At 47.0% G+C, this 20,426-nt stretch overlaps 2 protein-coding genes across 4 annotated transcripts; one reads left to right on the forward strand and one right to left on the reverse strand.

Annotated features, from left to right (window-relative positions):
• Window positions 1–1,703, forward strand: cdca5 (cell division cycle associated 5). Its single transcript, XM_034544982.1, has one exon. The coding sequence runs from the start codon at window positions 127–129 to the stop codon at window positions 976–978; it is 852 nt and encodes a 283-aa protein (XP_034400873.1). The 5' UTR covers window positions 1–126; the 3' UTR covers window positions 979–1,703.
• An 11,671-nt stretch (window positions 1,704–13,374) lies between these two features.
• On the reverse strand, window positions 13,375–16,234 carry LOC117739034 (UPF0500 protein C1orf216 homolog). 3 transcript variants are annotated; one of them, XM_034545291.1, is made up of 2 exons: window positions 15,974–16,200; window positions 13,375–14,941 (listed from the first exon to the last, which is right to left on the reverse strand). In XM_034545291.1, the coding sequence occupies exons 1-2, from the start codon at window positions 15,976–15,978 to the stop codon at window positions 13,825–13,827; spliced, it is 1,122 nt and encodes a 373-aa protein (XP_034401182.1). In that variant the 5' UTR covers window positions 15,979–16,200; the 3' UTR covers window positions 13,375–13,824. The 3 variants fall into 3 exon arrangements, with proteins under 3 accessions (XP_034401182.1, XP_034401183.1, XP_034401181.1); XM_034545292.1 differs by having other exon boundaries at window positions 13,376–14,941; window positions 16,083–16,234; XM_034545290.1 differs by having other exon boundaries at window positions 13,397–14,941; window positions 15,923–16,069.
• Window positions 16,235–20,426: the final 4,192 nt, after the last annotated feature.

A 20,426-nucleotide genomic window follows, 5' to 3' on the forward strand; every position in this document is an offset into this window, starting at 1 on the left:
TCCGCGACTCGGGCGCGCAATTTGAGATTTGAACGTACTGCTGTTGTTCGTCTGGCCCGTGTGGCGACACGACGCCCTCCGATTGTCGAGGAAAACCAGGGATAGTCGTTTATTTCACCAGGAACAATGGTCAGTATGAAAGAAGGGACGCTCCGAAACCTAATGGCGGAGTCTAATGATCTCAACAGCTCACAGAGAAGACGGTCGCCGCGTCTGAGTTCTCCTCCTCAGGCTAACGTCAAAGCTGACAGCAAAATGGCGCTGGCCTCTGTTGCTGTTAAACGCTCCATCACGGTGAGGAAAATAGCACCCAGGAAAACCGTCGCACCGTCGGAGCACAACAAGGAGAACGTGCCGAGACGGTCGGTGTCGGAAAGCAGCCAGCAGAAGAAACCGCAGGTCTTCACCCCAGGTCCCGTACCGGGCCGCGGGGGCACCTCCTCGGCCAAGAAGAAGAAGAAGGAGGCCGTTGTCCTGTCACCGATCCTCCCTTCCTCGCCGCCGGCCCCGTCTCACCCCCAACAGCCGGCAGCGGGTGCAGAGGACGCGGTGTGGTCTCAGAAAGTGCGCCGCTCATATAGCAGGCTCGGCGACAAGTCCTTCAACAGCCCCGGCGACAAGTCCTTCAACAGCCCCGGCGACAAGTCCCTCAACAGCCCCGACTCCCTGGACAACCTGTTCGGCTTCGACAAGCTGCAAACACCGGAGGTGGCCCCGAGGGTCCTGCGATCCAAGACTGGTCTGGAGGCGTCCTGCGCACCCTCGTCTGCTCTGAACTCATTCACGTCATTGCTCGAGGCGGAGGACTCCGCGGTCCCCGAGCCGGACTTAAACATCCCCGGAGTAGTCGTGGTGAAGGAGAAGAGGAGTAGGAGGAAGAAGGTCCAGCAGATCGGCACCACGGAGCTGGACGCACTAGCTGCCCAGCTGAACGCAGAGTTCGACGAGGCGGAGGAGTTTGAGCTGCTCGTGGAGTAAATAATGTGACTGAAGGTATCTCATGCAGCACGTTATTTTCGTCTCTGACCTGCTGGAAAAACAGACTCTGGAAGGACAACACGCATCTGTGTGCCTCATACTCTCAAAACACTCACGTTTCTGTACATTTTCTGCTCTGAATATTGTACATGTTGTTGCTTTGGAGGTGCATATGTTTTTTTTATGTGGTTGTTTAGAACATTATTATTATGTAGATGAGTACAAACTAAAGCATGTTCTTTGTTTTGGTTCATTATTGACACATTATACAGATTTTATATTGTGATCAAATATCTTTGTCAAAAGGTCCAACTTCGAAAAAACATTTTGCAAGTATGCTTTTTAATTAGGTGTTTGACAGTTTTGATTGACCTTTTTTAGTCTCAAACTTGTTAGATGGAGGGAAAATCATTTGACCGTTTAATCTACATCATAATCGCATGCGGAACCTGACGTTTGTTTACTTTGACACATTATTTGCAGGATTTTAAGAGGCAAATTAAATAGACTGACTTGGCATTTTGTATTTCTTATCACTGGAAAAGCACAAAGATGTAGGCAGCAGTTCAGTGGAAACAAGTATACTGCCCTTTTTATACTATTTTACAGCCACATTTAATTGTCATACTGTTTCAGAGTAAGATTAAGATATCACCATGTTGTAGACTTATCTTTTCATGCAGCATCTGTCCATAATTAAACATTAAATTGCCTGTAAATGTAAACATATATCGAATCATTGAAGTCACCAGAATAGACAGAGGTTCATTCATTCCCAAAACTGCACATTTTGGGACATCATCAATGTTTTCAGTGATGGCTTTAGTAACGTTGACCTCGATACAACCACAGCGCAACTTTGCAATTTTTAATTCTTCATTCAGGGGGGCCTAGTTACCGATCACGTTAACCTGCACAGGGCCAAGCCTGCTGACTGACAACACATTCCCATACACACAGCGTCAGCCACCAGTGGCTCTGATGAGGCGGCCTGAGCCATCAGTCTGGATTTAATGAGAATGGTGGACAGGTAAAACGTTTTCCTCTGGAGTCTCTTAAAGGTGTAAGTGGACGTGTTGCATAATTTGCACTAATGAGAGGGAGAAGGGGGGTTGTTAACCGCCATGTCTGCCTCTTCACTGCAACCTTCTCTCTCAGATTAGCTGTAGAGTTGTCCACGTCCAACCTGGCAGTTTAATTGATTCTTCACCATGTTACCATGTAACGATCTGGTCTACGTTTCCATATCGGTATGGAAAACCATATGCATTATTAAATGACAGAAGCAACTTCTGAACTTCAAAATGTTGGGTTTAACCATAAATGGGCAAAATGTTCACACTTGTAACATTCTATCCCATAAAATGGGATATATATTTGACCACTATTTGACTCAAGTTGTTTTGTTAAGTGATGAAAAGAAAGGAAAACGTTAAACGATGTGTGATACTCCACAAATTGTGTTGTGGACACCGTTGCAACATAATGGCTCCTCCATTAATCGATGAAATGTGGGAACTGTATTCTCTTCACGCCAATAAAAGAGTCACAGCTGGAAGTTAAATTCCCAGATGCTTATGTGCCATATTGCGTTATAATCACTGCGGTTTTTACAGCGCCTGTTTAAAATACACGTCACAGCATCACAAAAACAATAATATCGCGGTGGAATAAATAAACCCTCAAGATCTGTAGTTGAATTTAAGAGGAGCGATCCTGAGGAGGAGGATGCTGACAAGTATACATCTTCATCTCTGAATAAACTCCGAAGCCCCGGTTGTTTACATCTGCCGAGAGCGCGCACGCACGCACACGATGATACTTGCGAGGAAGAGAAGACAACGCGGGGGTAACGGGTGCGTGTCAGCGGAGCGAGTAAACCCACAATGTGCTCACGCGTTTTAGGGCGAGAGAGAGAGAGCGAGGGGGCTCCATGTTCCTCCTCTCGTGCTCATTCTGGCATTTCTGCTCCCAGAGAGGAGAGACATGTTTTAACTTTTTTTCTTTCTTCTTCTTCTTTTTTGCAGAGCACAACACACGGTGCCTTTTCCCCCTGTATATTTGTAACAAAGGCATATTCACGTTTTGCGTGTCGCTAAGTCTGGAAGTGAGGCAGGAACACTTATTGATTTACAACACTGCTGCTGCCTTTGAGTCGGTTCATGCTGAATTTTTTGGGAAGGTTGGATATTTTACACTCATATTCATGTGTTTTATTTTCTTCTCTCCCCCCCCCCCCCCCCCTCTTTCTTCCTCTCTCCCCCCCTCCCCACATTTCACTCACGGCAGTTGTCGCTGGTTCAGCTTGACTGCTTCGTTAGGGCTCATCATTTGCATTCAGATTAATTATCTAATTACCGACAAATGTCCGGCGGCCACCCCACACTCCGGCTCGTCAGCTCTCAGCCTGTAATTATTTTAATCATTTACTTTCATCTGGAGCGTTCTTGCCATTCTCCTGTGTTTAGAGGCCATTCTTAATTACCCTGCCAAGACACTCTTTTCCATGAGAGGGAGGGGAGGAGAAGGGCTTGGTTGGAGGAAGAAGGGGAGCAATTGGGTGAGGGGGAACGCACGCGCGCATGTGTGTGTGTGTGTGTGTGTGTGCGCGCGCGTGAGAGAGAGAGAGAGAGGGAGAGAGAGACCAATGGGGACATGATCCAGAGGCTTTGACAGCACAGAGGAAGCTCCTTGCTCTGCTGGATGCTCTTTCCTCTCTCTCTTTCTTTTTTTCCCCTCTTTCTCTCTCACTCTCTGCATCCCCCCCAACGCCCCCCTTTCTCCCCCCCAAACCTCTCTACCCCCCAACCAACTTCCTCATCTCTACTCTCACCTCCTCCTCCTCCTCCACGCCCCGCTCCCACTCCCCCCCCCCCCCACGTTATACTTCCTCCCTTTTTTTCCTCCTTTTTTTTTCTCCCTTTATCGCAAGCACACACAGGAATCGCCCGTGGGCCTCAGTGCTCTGACTGCTAATACACCGACACACACTTACACACACGCACACACACGCACACGCCCCCCCCCCCCCCCCCCCCACACACACACACACAGGCAGACTATAGAGAGAGAGAGAGAGAGAGTCATGCGCCCTGTTTGTGGCACTCATCAGCACACATCGCTCCACTATCTCTCTGAAAATCTATACCGCTCTGCTTCCGTCTCTTTGTGTGTCTGTCGGTCCGTCAGAGCTGCATGGCGGCCCACTGCTGCAGGTCTGTCTGTCCCTCACCATGTGCATCCTCCTCTTCGGCTCTGGACAGGCCTGCTGCTCCCCGTCCTCGATGAGGGACGGCGGGTCATCTTCCCCCCCCCCCCCCCCCCCCTACGTGTGACCGCTCCATAATGATGCTTTCACTCACCCCTTAAGCCACTCGCCCCCCCCCCGCCCCCCCCTGACTGCTCTTGTTAAGAGCAGAGAGAGGGTGAGAAGGAGATACAAGCTCTGTAATTGGGCTCTTGAATATTTAAGTCACTGGGGATGAAAGTTTAATGAAAAGATGATTATCTACCAGTTTATCACACCACTGTTTCATATTTCATTTTCACATCCTCGTTCGCGAGCTGCAATGTCCGTCCTGGCAGCCGTGGACGCGGAGGCCTGTGAGCCAGTGTGTGCGTGTGTGTGTGTGTGTGTGTGTGCGTGCGTGTGAGCGAAACGGAGGGCTGTGAGGACGCTGAGGTCACAATACACAGGAGACACTTTAAGAGATATAGAGATGGGACGTTTTATCAAAGTCCAATTATTTCTGACTGTTTTATGGGATGTTGCCACATTGACAACAGCTTTTTTTCCGCTCACATTCAGCATTGCAGCTTCCTCCATCATGTGAGTTTTGATCCATGGCGCAGTGGCAAATACTAATCAAAAAAAAAAAGGGGAGAAAAGATGCACAGAAGATAGATAGATAGACAGACAGGGCAGGGATGTCGTATGTGTACAGATTGTAAAGCCCTCTGAGGCAAATTTGTAATTTGTGATATTGGGCTATACAAAATAAACTGAATTTAATTGAATAGATAGATAGATAGATAGATAGATAGATAGATAGATAGATAGATAGATAGATAGATAGATGGACGGACGGACGGACGGACGGACGGACGGACGGACAGACAGACAGACAGACAGACAGACAGACAGATAGACAGATAGACAGATAGACAGATAGATAGATAGATAGATACTTTATGTGGGACATTGTTTCGCTACAGCCGAACCAGAAGACAGATGTGTTGTCTTCAAACGAGATGTTGGGTCCGACAGACACACAAAGAGACGGAAGCAGAGCGGTATAGATTTTTTGTTTCGGGTTGACTCGGTCCCATTGGTCACTATATTTCTCTCATCATATTGTCATATATCATATATATCATATTGGACACGTCATGTTGCTGTGTCCATCTTGCAGCATGTGGTCTGAGTTCCAGTGTTGGGAACTAAGAGAGGAGGCCCTTTTGTCAACACCATATTGGGGCCAAAGGAAGTTCTTTTGTTCTCTTTAGGTTGATTCCACTTCAGCACCCATGTTGTTATTTTTCATTTTGCATGTGTGTCCATAAGAGCAACACTTTTCCAACACATTGTCCAAGTGGAGAAGAGTCATAAAGTCATTAGCGACCACATAAGTTATACCATTAGCAACCATAATAAACTGGTCATACCGGACCACGCAAAGACCTATGTATTGGAATCTATAGTATTGCCCATGAAATGACACTGTTTGTAAAAAAATAAAAAATAAAATAAATAAGAGGAAGAACACACACCCTACAAAAGATCTGAATGCTAAAAAGTGCCTAAATTGAAACGTATACAGAGTCAAAATTGTCCAAATTCACTAATCATGAAATGAGATAAATTCAAAAGTACAGATGACACTATGAAGGCGACTATTGTGCGTGCATTGTCACATGATTAGTTCATTGTCTGTGGTGTAAATCAGACCTTTTGTTGCCTTCCTTGAAACACACAAGCCACGTTTCCCTGTTAAGGCATTAATTAAGAGATACATTCAGAGGCTTAACGCATCAGATGGTGACTTACCGTCCCATTCTGTCACCTCCTCCAACGCCCTAAAGACCGTGCAAGAAAATTAAAATAAATAAAAAAAAGCACAAGGACACTCTTTCCTTTATTTCGTCGTGCGGGATAAAACAGACGGCTGTTTGCTATTCATTCTCATTATTCATAATGGTGCCGACATTAATCCCTTTTTGTTGGAAGATGGTGTGAAAAAAAAAAAGCAGCGTCGTGTCGCACTTTTTTTGCCAAACCCCAGCGGAATAGCAGGGACCGCCGAGTTTTAAAGTGTGTGTGGTGGTGGTGGTGGGGGGCGGGGGCGGGGGGGGGGGGGTATGCTGAGGATTACGCCGAGGACCCACACATAGCCTTGGGGCCACAGTTTGGAAAAAAGAGGGGGACACAGTTTGGACGACAGAGATTAGAGACCAAGGTGTGAGTAAGGAGGCCATGTTATACGCATAAAGACAGCCTGCGTGGGGGTCAACATGGGGTGGGGGGGACTATCTCCTTTCGATAAATTAATTAATTCTGGTGCAGGTTTTTCATTTTCGAAGGCGTGAAAATTAAGATAAGAGGGGATGGATGCCTCCACGAGAGGCCGACGTGACAAAGGCCCCCCCCTCCCAAAAAAGCGCACACAATTTGCAATCTTTGTCGTTATTTGATTCATTAATTGTTGCGGTTTTTTGTTATTTTTTTGGGGGAAAGTTGCAGAGATAAATTTACGAGCTGCATTATTAAGCAGCCCCAGCTTCATCTACAGCCCCCCCCCCCCCCCCCCCCTTCATTTACGTCACACACACAAACAAAACCTGAAATCCCCCAAAAACCTGTATGAAAGGGGAGCCCCTGGGGACCGAGGGGAGTTAAAGAGTGTGTTAACCCTGACTCGCGAGTTACTTGGCACTCACTTATACCCATAAAAACGGGGGGATCCGTATCATTCTCGCTGCTTATCAGTTTTAATCCGCGATTTCACGGCGCCGAGGCGGGGGGGGGGGGGGGGGGCAGGGGAGGGGGGGTGACCCGAGACGCTCGTCGCTTTTGTGGACAGGGGTGTCACCGTTTAGCCCCAACCTCGGCGGCTCTCGGGAGGTGGAGGGGGGGGGGGGGGGGGGGGGGGGGGGGGGGGGGGGGGGGGGGGTAACCTGGGTAGAGAGGAGGAGAAGCTCCATCTCTGTGATGGGGAGGGGGGGGGGGGGGGGGGGGGAGGGGGCGCGGGGGAGAGAGAAAAAGAGCAAGTTAAATGGGACTGACAATCTGCAAACATTCCTGCTGGCAGCTGCAATAGCAATTCTCCATAGTTCACCACCCCTTTGCTTGGTCATCGCCCCCCCCCCTCGCCCCCCATGCCCGGCACACGCACCTGCCGCTCCCAGCAGCGCTTTCACCGACAGCCAGATAATCTATGGGCGGGTCCGGGTCCGGGTCCGGGGCTCCCCTCAATGCGCTCTTGAGAAAACCCCTTATGCGTGAAAAAGCCCCCATTCTCCGTCTTTTGTCCGATGCCGTTTTATGGGACAACATCGGGCATTATGAGGTTGGGGGGATTTTTCACGGGACTCTATAGAAGGGTTTAATCCTTTCAGGCACGAGACGAATAAAAAAGTTTTAACCTGCTGTTTTCATATTTATTAGCTGGTTATAGCAGACGAGGCAGCTGAACCGTCAGCACACACACCCTCCCACTTCTCTCTCTCTCACACACACACACACACACACACACACACACACACACACACACACACACACACACACAGTCCTGGAATCAAACACTGCTGCGTTTTTGAGAGGGGGCCACTATAATGGACCTGATTGCTTTAACTGAATTAGTGAAGTGAGTCAAGTGGTGAATGACCCGGAGGTCACTGAAGGCCTCTAGTTGCTGCTGTTGAGTCAACAGGTTGCCCCCTCCACACATTATTAGATGTTTTGGTTGATACAAGTTTAATTCTGAAGGATGATTTGACCTGTTTGTGTCTTCTCTGTCCATTTAAAGTTGTGACCATGTGTAGTTCTGGTCCATGGGTTTCAGTTCAGGCTCGAATTAAGCCAATTGCGAGCAAATTTAGATTTTGCTGATGAGACTTTTATTAATTTTAATTCAATAACTGGGCGCGGCAGGTGACACGTTTCATTAATTAATATGGAACTGTCAAAACACTGGTGTTTTAGTCAAAATACCAGCAAGGGTTATTGTAAACCAACAAAGTAAAAACATCTACTCAAAAACAACAACAAAAAGAAAAAAACATTTACCCAAAACAACAACAACAAATATATAACAATATTTAGCAAAAAAGAGCAACAAACCCACAATTTCTTTACACTGAAACACCCACACATGTCCACACAGGACTTTAAAAAAGCTGTTTAATGTGTTTTGTGCTGTCTATCTATCTATCTATCTATCTATCTATCTATCTATCTATCTATCTATCTATCTATCTACCTACCTACCTACCTACCTATCTATCTATCTATCTATCTATCTATCTATCTATCTATCTATCTATCTATCTATCTATCTATCTATCTATCTATCTATCTATCTATCTATCTATCTATATATCATCCATCCATCCATACCTACCTATCTATCTATCTATCTATCTATCTATCTATCTATCTATCTATCTATCTATCTATCTATCTACCTATCTATCATCCATCCATCCATCCATCCATCCATCCATCTATCTATCCATCTATCTATCTATCTATCTATCTATCTATCTATCTATCTATCTATCTATCTATCTATCTATCTATCTATCTATCTATCTATCTATCTATCTATCTATCTATCTATCTATCTATCTATCTATCTATCTATCTATCTATCTATCTATCTATCTATCTATCTATCTATCTATCTATCTATCTGTTGTGTTGTTTCTCCTCTGACGACAGGTCTTTCTATCCAGTTCATCATACACAGGCCTCAGGGCCGCAGCAGCCCCCCCCCCCCCCCCCCGCTTCACCCCATCCTCTCCCCACCCCCTCCCTCCCTTCATCCCTCCCTACTCCTCTACCTCCCTCTCTCCTCCCCACCACCACCACCCCCTTTCTGTCAAAGCTGATTGTTTCCACGCCAGCAGAGTGCTGCGGGCGAACACACTGTCACACTACATCAGGCAGAGGCAGCAAGGGGGGAGAGGGAGAGCATGATAGGGTGCACATGTATATATCTGCACTCAGGGAGCTCAGCAGCCAAAGCCGAGGCTTTCGGCGGGGGTCCCCAAACTTTTTTTTCCATGTCAAGGGCGTCCACGTATACAAGACTGTAGCCCTGCGACCGTGTCCCCGAGGAATCTGTATCTGAGAGAGAGATAATAATAAATACATAAATAACACTGTCAATGTGACAGCAGGAGGAATTAAAGCTTTGCAAGGCCACGGGTGTGCACAAATAGAAAGGCCTGCTTTCATGAACGGGCAGAGGTGAGGTGAATTTAGGCAAAGGGCATCACGTTTTTTATCAGGAGTATTTTTAAACCCCGCTCTAATGAAAAATGTACAAAAATGGTGTGGAATTGACATTTCAAATCCTTAACGACCCATTTGACAAATACCTTTAAAATAAGCTTGTTTATGTAAGTGATAGAAACTGACATTCATGGGTTGTTAGTCCCCCCCCCCCCCCCCCCCCCCCAAGTTAACACAGTATGGCGTCGTTGGGTCAGTTTAGACCCAGTGCGTTTTAGTGAGACACAGAACTTTATTTCTAATTATAGTCGGCATCCCAAAGTTACGAGATGGTTCCAAATATGTGGAACATTTCTCTGAACATTATAGTTTTAATGAAGAGCTGGAACATTCTGATCCAGGACGCACATGTTACACTGTCAGACGGGGAGGAAGAGGACTTTAAAGAGGTTCAAGTGGGTTCAGAGACACTAGACGGCAACATCTTCCAGAAAAGTAAATATGATTTCAATTATATAAGTCAACATGCAGACTCAAAGATATGTCAGTATATAGTGTCAGTAGAAATGATAGGAAAAGAAGTAGGCTGCCCAAAACTTAAAAAAACACTGAACTATTAAACTAAGTATAATTATGATATCATCAAACAGTCATTGTGTGACAGGTTACGACAAAAAAAAAAAAATGTTTTCCCTTCGTTCATTTAAATATTTGTTCACAAGAAAATAAAGCAAACATTTGAGGAATTTTTAAAAAATATAAATATGTTTTCTTTTTGTATATGTCCCGATCCCAGGTCATGAACCGCTGCATCATATCAATTCATCATGTAGTGGAACAACAATCTATGACCTCCCAGGGGGAACCCTCTTCCAGATCCCAGGTGGTCCCCCACTGCTGGAGGATCCGCCCTTTGCGCACTCCGCCGCCCCCTGCTGTCCGAGCGCAGGAACTACAGCCGCTGCTCTGCCCCGACAGGGTCTGTGATGGAGTGTCTCCCCCTAGTGGACTCTGCCCACCGCTGTTCACCCTCACAAAGAAGCCTCTGCGTGTGTCCTACGGGTCAGAGATGAATTAATGTGTGAGCGTCCATCAAAATAAAAAAACACACACGATTTCTCATGGATGATTTTTTTTTTCCTTTTTATGTTTTCAGCAGGAAATAATGGGAAAGATCGCTGACAGCACGTGAAGGTGTGAGAACAGCTGTGTCAGGTCACAGGTCGGGTAATGGGAGGTCAACTGAATTCATGTTGAATTCTAAATCATGTTTGGTTGGTTAATAAAACTAATTTCTATAAATAAAAATATGTTCGGTTATGTGTAGCCTGGAACATGTCAGCTCGTGTCAGCTCATCCTCTTGCAGGTCTGTCTGTCCCTCTTGTTGTGTGGTGTTAAAGGGGAAGGCAAGAAATAACCCCCTCGTATTTCCTGCCTCTTCTCTATCATTGAATATCTATTGTTTGTTTGTTTTTATTATAATATTATAATTAAATAAGAAAGTATAAATAAGGGATGATTTTTTTGTTTTGTTTTTATAATTATTGTAACTACTGCTGTGCATAATTATTGTGTATTTCAAATGACCAAATATCCTAAATTCAATCATTCAGTATAGATAGATGAGGTTTTCTACTTCTTTCTGTTTTTAATTGTTGGTGTACAAATATATATATATATATATATATATATATATATATATATATATATATATATATATATATATATATATATATATATATATATATATATATAACGGAACACTTATTATCAGTCATATGCCTTTTAGGAGGTCAGGTAAGTGTCTCTGGTATAACAAAATTAAAAAGTTTTTGTAATTTCGGGATAAAAAAAACAAAAACATATTTAAATGATCTTCCAGACATTAAAAATTATATGTTGTGAACATATACTCTAGCCCCTCCAGTCGCCATGGGGTGCAATAAGACGCACTTCTCTGCTCTCCATGAAGAAAAATGTACACTGAAAAAAACAACAACATACCTTTATGTGTGTGTGTGTGTGTGTGATGTGAACGAACGGGTGTGCATATACTATAGTCTAGCCTATATATATATATATATATATATATATACATACATATAGGCTCGACTTTCTGTTTCTGTTTTTTAATAAAGCCTCCTTTATACATTCGTTGGATGCGAACTTATGGTTTTATTGTCGATGAATAAATGATAATGTCTGTTTATTTATTTATTTTTAGATTAGCTGGAAGCCATTCATCGGAACAAATGTTTATGTTGTAAAAATAAAGACAAAGAAAAGACTTTCTCTACTTGTTTGCCTTTAGCTCTGAAGTTCGTTGGTTCGTGCTCCCTTTGACCTCTGACCTTTTGGAGAAAGCGCTGCTGCAGAACACCTCGACAACAATCCATTTATTTGTGTAACTTTCAACAGCAGCAACTTCCGGTATGTGGAGATGGTTCATTAACGTTTGTGCTGCCGGGCAATTAGAAAGGTGAAAAACACGTGACTCTTATTCTTCCACATTGGATGACTATATTTTCTTACATGAATAATTAAAAGTAATCTAATTCACGACCTATAACTGGACAATAAACTATTAGCTCATGATGTATTGCTGCACTAATTAACCCATTCATGACATCGTATAAACGCATAACGAGTGTCTTATAAGAAATACCTTATGTGTTGACTCGTTTGTTTGTTTTTTAGTTTTTAATATGGCGGAAATGGTAATATGCCAATACCAGGGGTTTATTACTGGCATTAATACAGTCTTTGCTCTAAAAATACTTTCTCCTGAGGTGAAACCGATCAGATTCATCTTAAAAGCAGCTTTGAGGCTCATTTATCTCTTCGCACGCTTTGTTTGGATGAATTCCTCCTAACCACCCTGAAATCACGTCTCGCTGGTTTACAAAACCCTCCATCAAAGGCGTGTTTGTTCCCCCTCAATGTCCCTTTTTCTGTTTGTTAAGGAGGTGGCTGTCTGCGCGTTGCTTACAAGTCACGACTGCGGTGTAAACATGTTATCCTCGCGCTTCGACGTCCCAACCTTCCGCCAGCGAACACGCGGATCAATATGTAAAGCGACCCCCCGACTTTCCTCCGCGACGCCTGCGTCCAGGAGAGGCGATAAGCTTCAGAAATAAACCCGCAGTTATGGCGAGGAGGCACGGCCGAGGATTATCCCACAACTCGCCCCGGGGTTTGGCTCTCCTGCGCGCAACCGGACCGGCGTCTGTTCACCGCGGCCGGATAGGACCTGCAGGGCCCCGGGGCGCAGACACGCAGGCTCCCCGGAGGGGGACGGGGGGGTCGGGGGGGTGGGGGGTGCACCCAGACCTCCTCAGGATGGAGATTATAGGGGTGGCAATGCGGCTGGTATCTCTCTGACACACGCACACACACACACACGCACACACGCGCGCGCATGCACATGCGGAGGTGAGATGATCTCGGGAGTGCCCGCGGCGGCAGCAGCCATGCCCATAAAGATTGACGCCTGAGCCTCACACGGCTATCACACTCCCCGCAGAAGACACACACACACGCACACACACACACGCACGCACACACACACACACACACACAGCCCCGTGTGATGAGCCGATACAAACCAACTTTGTTCGGCTGACAAAGAGGCAATTGTTCGATGAAAGGTCATTTGCCCCGGGGTGGGGGTCACGGGGGGTGGGGGGCTCCAGAACAGCAAGTACAGCTCCAGAAGATAACAACTGGCCCTTCTTTAGTATCTGCACTGAGGGAGCTTTGATAGACCTGCTCCTTGAAATCAACATGCTGAGCTGTTATGAAACGAAGGCTGTGGGCTCCCAAAGTGCTGCTATCAGCCAAAAGATTGGACTTCCCCTCAAATCATATCTGTTCAAAATCAGACCCTCTTTCATTAGTTCAGATTACGAACGTCTGAACAAACAGACAACACAAACAAATACGTATATATCATATAGCTTTATTCTTTGACTTTACCTTTCATCTCTCTCTATATACACAGCATGACCTCAGAGTACAAATCGTCTCAAACAGTTACATCGACACAATATTCTCTTATTTTTTTTGGTACAGTGTTTTTTTTCTTCACGCACAGGTCAAGACAAACGAGAACAGCGTACAGACGGAATATTCTTTTTTAGATACAAGCATATTAATCTCACGATTAAGTGTTCCGGTTTTTGGGATTGATACACTTATTGATGCTCCGGTCGCCAGGAAAAAGAAAATCATTACAATCAGCAACATGAGTGTGAAGTTTAAAGACGTCTGACAAGACGATGGGAGACTTGTTTTAAAAAATGTTTTTTTTTAAATCAGGCGAAATGTCTTCAGAATGGCAAACGAAACCACTTCCTGTTTCAGATCCTCCCATGTCTCTCTCTCTCTCGCTCTACGATTGGCTGGCAACGGCAACGGGGGCCGCGGAGTTGGCCACGGTGGCAGCGGCGCCCATGCGCAGCAGCTCCTTCCTCTGCGTGAGGATGACGTCGAAGCTGGACTGCAGGCGGTTCTGCTGCTCCTGGATGCGGCCCTGCAGGGTGCGGACCCAGCGGATCAGCGCCAGACGGCGGTACATGGTCAGCTGCACCTGGTGCTTCTCCATCTCCTGGGCCTTGAAGCGCTCGCGGTCTCGCAGCGTCCACACAGCGTCCACCAGCTCGGGCATCTCGCCTTCCGAGTCCGAGGACCTGTCGGCGCCCTCGTCCTCGCCGCCTTCCTCCAGAAGGTTTCCCAGGTTGCTCCCCGTCAGCGACTTGCGGCCCAGGCTCCGGCGTCCCCCAGCTGGCTCTCGGTTGCCGTTTTTGCTCGGGTCGCACTCCTGGGGGTTAGATTTGGGTTCCCCGACCCCGATGCGGTCCCAGCCTCCCATGAGCATCCCTTCGCCACCGCTGTCCATGGTGATGGAGGACACGCTGCCGCCGGACCGGTTGCTGACCTCAGACTCGGAGTCGCTGTCGCCCCATTCGTCTTCGTCCTCCTGCAACGCCAGGTCTTCCTCTTCCTCCCTCCCCATGCTGCTCTTCCTCCTCTGCGTCTCCATCTTCATCTCCTCGACGTGGCTCATCATCACCCTCCTCTCCTCCTCCTGCAGCCGGCCTTCCTCCGCTCCCTCGGGGGGCACTCGGCCGTAGCCGTCATCCCCGCACTCGATTTCTGGCAGGGGCTCCAGGCGGCTCCAGCAGGGCAGGCGGGAGCGCGGCGACAGAAGCCCCGGGTTGTGGTGATAGGCGGAGTACGAAGAGGAAGAGGAGGAGGAGGAGGAGTTCGGTGGGTCGCGGCCCAGCGGGCCCAAGTTGCGGGGACGCACCGGGTTTCGGTTCTCGTCCCCTCCCCCTGCGGTGCCCTCGTTGTCTTTGCCCGGGAGGAAGTTGAAGTTGCCGTCTTTGTCACACTTCCTGTTTCGCAGCGAGGAGGAGGAGCCCTCGCTGGAGCCTCCTTTGCCTCCGTAGGCCGAGTTCAGAGGTTGGTCCCGATGGTGAAGCATCGCTGACGTCGACTGAGCCTCGCTGGAACGACATGGGACAGACCATTAAAGCATTAAAGAGTCCCAGATTCACCAGCAGCTGCATAGAAGATACACAAACAAGTCATCGGCGGGGCCAAAAGAAAGAAGCTGTGGCACAATGTAGGAATTGCAAAAAAAAAAGCTGCATTTAAAAAAATAAGAAAACAGATTGACACATACACACACACGTGCGCGCACACACACACACACACACACACACGCACACACACACACGCACACACACACACACACATACACACACACCAAACTCCTTGTTTATAACGTCTAGAAATACAGGCAGGCCCACTCCACTTCTATTAGCATCAAATATTTACATGTCTCCTCCGAATGGAAATTACTCTAATCCTGACTTCAGGCTGCTGTCAATCAATCCCCCTCTCCTCTCCTCTTCTCACGCGCGTTCACGTGGTGCTGAAGGACAGCGACTGTGTCTTTGGTCGGGAGCGCGCATGCATCAGGCGAGTACTGATGCATGCCGGTCACGAGGAAGGGCACAAAAAGCAGAATCTCCGTGTATACTTTTTTTTTTTTTTTAAATCAACCATTCTTCATCGCTCCATAGCAAATTGTTTGAATGTAAAATAATCAATAAACAACAGCCACAGCGTGTTTGGGAAAGGATTTGCTTTAATATCTAATCATCTGTATTTTTACACGCGATGGAGAAAATGATCTTGTCTGCGCGACAAGGTCGACGGCAGAAAACACAGAGAGGCGACCAATGGCGTTCAGCGGCTGCATGTTTACGGCTTATGATGCATGTCACACACACACACGCACACACACACACACACACACACACACACACGCACGCACACACGCACACACACACACACACACGAAACACGACAGCTGTGCATCCGGTTTAAAACAAACACAACAACAGAAGACAATAAGCCTCGGTATTTCCTCTCAATGCGGTGAATCGACATGAAAACGGGGAAGAAAAATAAAAAACAACCCAAAACACCGGAACATCTGATGCGCGCCGGGCGTCTTACGTAACGCTCACCCCATGTCTGTGCCGTGTCCTCGCGCCTTCCTTTCATCGGCTAAAAGTCGAGTGACCGACGCACACAGCCGCGCGGCCCCGTTAGCACCGCGCTGCAGTGTTTTCTTACCTTTTATTTTTCTTCTTCTTCTGCTGCTGGTTCCGTGGAGAAGCTGGACACTGCCCCTCCCCCTCCTCCTCCCCCTTCGAGCCTCATATGTGATGTTTATTTTCCTCTTCCTCTTCCTCCTCCTCCCATCCTCTCACTGCCTATGTGATTCTGGATGGGGGGGGGGGGGGGGGGGGGGGGGGGTCAGGAGTGGCTGACTAATGGCACTTCCTACACTGGGACTTTCAGAAAAAGGGAAGCCATAGAAACAAAGATATGGCCATATATATATATAATATGACCTGATTGCAAAGTTACAGTGAGGTCTTGTTCCATTGCCACTTCAGCCCTCAGGCAGCAACAACAACAACAACAACAACAAATCACACATCATCAGTTTTATAACACTTCTAAATAGAGCTTCTTCGTGTTTATAGCCTGTTTTATGCTCCCTTCCACCCTTTTAGCATTTAGCGTACATGGGGTTATAGTTGCTGACAAACACTAAAGAGGGGGTATTTATAGGTTACGCATATAGCCTGTGTTATAATGCTATTTAAATAACTATGTGATATAGCCCCAGCTACATGTTTAAATATCGGTTGGACTGCTGCGAGAATAATCGTCATGCGTTATATAATAAACCCATTTTCACCCGTTCATCTAAATTTAATCAATTTTTAAGCTTGGGTTTTATGATAGGATGTCCGTTGTACATTATGTGAGCTTTTAGCACATGTTTTTGTTATATAAGTTCTGTATTTTGTTTTATTTATCGTATGTGTTCAAGACCGTATGCGTTGCGGGGACCATGAAGGTAAAGACCCGCCTCCAGACAATATGTGCTTAAAGTATAAAATGTGTGGCTGATAATGTTTCTTTACACAACACAAGTCAAATAACAAATTAGGAAACTATATCAACTCCTCATCCCTCAGTGAAAACAATCCCAATGCATGAATCCATGTAGTTTCGTTACATAGTGGACCACGATTGGCTTCCAAATATATATAGTCTATAGTGTCACACTCTGCACATTCAAGAGGAGTGACAAGCTGCTTCTTAACGTGCACGTGCATAGGATCGCAGTTATTTGCTTGCTGTTGTGAAGTGATATAATACTCAGATACTTCCAGCTCAGTCAACGGCGTTGGAGTCAGGTGAACCATGGGGTGAACAGGTTTGCCGACCATGAAGCTTTGAACATTTGTCTGGACACGTGATATCACACGGAAACATTGACACCGTCCAAAGCGGGTCGCAGGGACCAAAGAATACTGATCCGGGAATGTGGAAAAGTTCACAGCCTGAATGAAGTAGTAAGAAGGCGACTGTGCGTTATGTGCATTATGTAACGCCGTGAGTCTGCAACAGTTCAACAGTCTCACCGGAGGAAACCGAGAACGGCTCTCGAGCTTCAGGAGACCAAACCCCCCCCCCATCCCTCCATATCTGTTGTTTTCCACTGGGCTAATGCCGTTAATGTTTCTCTCTCTCTCTTCACCATCTTCATCTTATTGACCTCGACAGGCGAGCAAGGCCATGCCGGTCCTCTGGTGGTTGTCGAACGGCATTCTGGGAAATGGAGGTAGAAATCACAACAGCGAACGCCAAGAGGCTTCTGGTAGGCGTCAAATATATCTATACGTCAATTTCAGTGGCAGCCAGGCGGGGAAGGGTTGTCCTTTCATAAACCTTTTGTATCTACAAGTACAGGTGTGTTTAGGACTTAAAAACAACAACAACTGCTACCCACAATGCAACACTCACGGGCAATGTGCGAGGGCTTCTGCAGTGTTTCTCCGAACTAGTGGCGCCCTTTTGTGATAGTCAATCTCAGATGTAAGGGCACGGCGGGCGAGTGTGTTTTCTAGAGGTGTGTGTGTGTTTGTGTGTGTGTGTGTGTGTGTGGTATAGAGGGGCTACATCAGACAGACTTAACAAGTGTTCACTGTCTCCCTCCACCCTGCTCTCATCCCCCTGACATGTCGTCGCTGGCGGCAGAGAGGAAGAGAGAAGAATGAAGAAAAAAAAGATTTCGTCCTCCTCCATTTTCCACATGCACGCACGCACGCACGCACATGCACACGCACACACGCACACACAGCATTCTATCCCTATCTGCCCCCCCCCCACCACTCCTTCAACAACATCCCCATTCAAGTGCATCAGCTCCAGGCATCCTCCCTCCCACCTCCCTCCCTCCCCTCCCCTCCCCTCCCCCCATCATTCACCAGTAGCCTAAGCACATAAAAAATACATCAAACACAGCCATCTGCCCAAGGCCCCATCACACGCAAAATCATCTCTCCCTCCATCTCTCTCTTAAAAAGAAAAAAACCCAAGTTACAAAAGACAACTCCAGAGGACACTGATAGGAGGAGAGATAGGCTGAACCTGGAGGACTGAGGGGTTGTCTGTGAGGCCTCCTGGGGGGGATGTACCACATCTTCCCCCTTTTTCACTCACACACATACACATACACAAAGAGTACACAAAACAACAACCAACAACTAAAAAGCAGGGAGCATGACTTACCTTGTGCAGAATAAGACCTTGTGTGAATGGTACACATGCCTGCAGCGCCCTGACCCACTTCCCTCAGTTCAGCTCCACATCTGCTCCGGCACCAGTCCCCGGCTGTGACAGCGGCCGAGGGCGTCCGGCAGCACCCACGGGGCCACGCTGTCAGATCCCCGGCGCCGAGATGCACAGAGACTGTAACGAGAAAAGGCCTGCCGGACCTCCAGCTCGCAGCCAGTGCCCTCCTCCTCCTCCTCCTCCTCCTCCTCCTCCTCCACAGCCACCACAACAACAACAACAACAACAACAAGTGAAATCCTCTAAATCAGGCGAGATGTGCTAAATTGAACTGCCAGTCCAGCACACGTTTGGCTTAGTGGACTAATTATACACTTTTTTTAGGCATAAATGTGAGCAGACACACGCGTGTACAGTGTACATGTCATGACACACGCACACACACACACACACACACGCACACACGCACACACACACACACACACACACACACACACACACACACACACACACACACACACACACACACACAACCCTTGGGTGCTAAAGCTCATGTTTCTCTTCAATTATTCCACCCTCTGCCCTCTCTCCTCCTCATAATCTGAATAAAGCCAGATCCGTGTCCTCTAGATATTTAGAAGCCGGGCCTCGGTGCCAAAACATGTAACCTTCCTCCTCTCTCAAGTGTGTGTGTGTGTGTGTGTGTGTGTGTGTGTGTGTGTGTGGGGAGGGAGGGGGGGGGGGGGGGGGGGGGGCTTGCTTGGCTTTACTGCGTTGACCTCGGAATTTCCTCTCGGGGGTTAGACAAAGTTGCGAAATTGAGTTTAGAGAAGCTGGTGAAGAGAAAGAGTAGAGGGAATACAAAATAAATAAATAAAACTCTGTCACTATTCCTATTAAATTCTAATTAGGATTGATTTCTTGACCCTGCAAACAGGCCCCTCAGGACTTGGAATCAAGTCTTTATCCTGCTTAATTGCGTCGTAATGGCTCAAAATGAAGACAGAGGCAGCTCCTCAACAAACCATATCATTCATCCGCCCAAAACTCGTTGGCTCTTTAAGATCTCTCAGAAATCCAGAGACGTAAAGAGACTTTTTAAGACAAACCATCAGAGCCGAGGCTCCGAACACGTGGACAAAAGGTAGAAGTGCAACGGTCGCTTTGCCGGGATTAAGGCGGGGCCCGCCAGTCTGCAGGTACGGCGACCCGCTGTGGGCGGGGCCCACCATGGGGTTCATCCCAGAGCCTCCTGGCAGTTGGCCCCTAATGATGTGTAATGGGGCCTCCTGTGCGCTCGTTCCTAACCCCGGGACCTCCTCCTAATCACCCTGGCCACTAATGAGATGGAGAGACATGAAAGGGCTCGTTAGAGGACCATCCCTCGAATGCCAGCCTATTATTAGCCACTTGCCAAATCATTAGTCTTTAAACTGCGATTACGCTTCCAAAAGCCGGGAGACAAAAGTGGAAGAGAGTGAAAGACTTGCAGCAAAGGTCAGGTGGAGACCCTCACCAGGAACCCTTTTGTGCAAAACTACAGGCGGACAAATGGATTCTCTCCCCCCCAAAAGGTATCGAAAGAAGGAAAATCCTACAAAAAACTACAAACTATGCCCAAGCTATCTTTACAGACGGCCCATGTTTGAATTGTAGTCAGTGTCGTCTAGCTGCTGTGAGGCTCTCCTGGCATGTTGGTATGCTAACGTTTGAAACCAACTACAGCTGAATCTGATGGGAATGTTGTTGGTTTTGCACGAATTTAGTCATAAACCAAAGTATTGGATGAATTTAAATTGTTTATCCGATGGTCCGGCGCTGGCT

The sequence above is a fragment of the Cyclopterus lumpus genome, chromosome 11 (genome assembly GCF_009769545.1).
Source record: "Cyclopterus lumpus isolate fCycLum1 chromosome 11, fCycLum1.pri, whole genome shotgun sequence".
In the NCBI taxonomy this organism is placed as follows: Eukaryota; Metazoa; Chordata; class Actinopteri; order Perciformes; family Cyclopteridae; genus Cyclopterus; species Cyclopterus lumpus.

Excerpts from the sequence above, each read along its gene's own strand:
- cdca5 (XM_034544982.1), top strand. The coding sequence starts at position 127 with ATGGTCAGTATGAAAGAAGGGACGCTCCGAAACCTAATGGCGGAGTCT.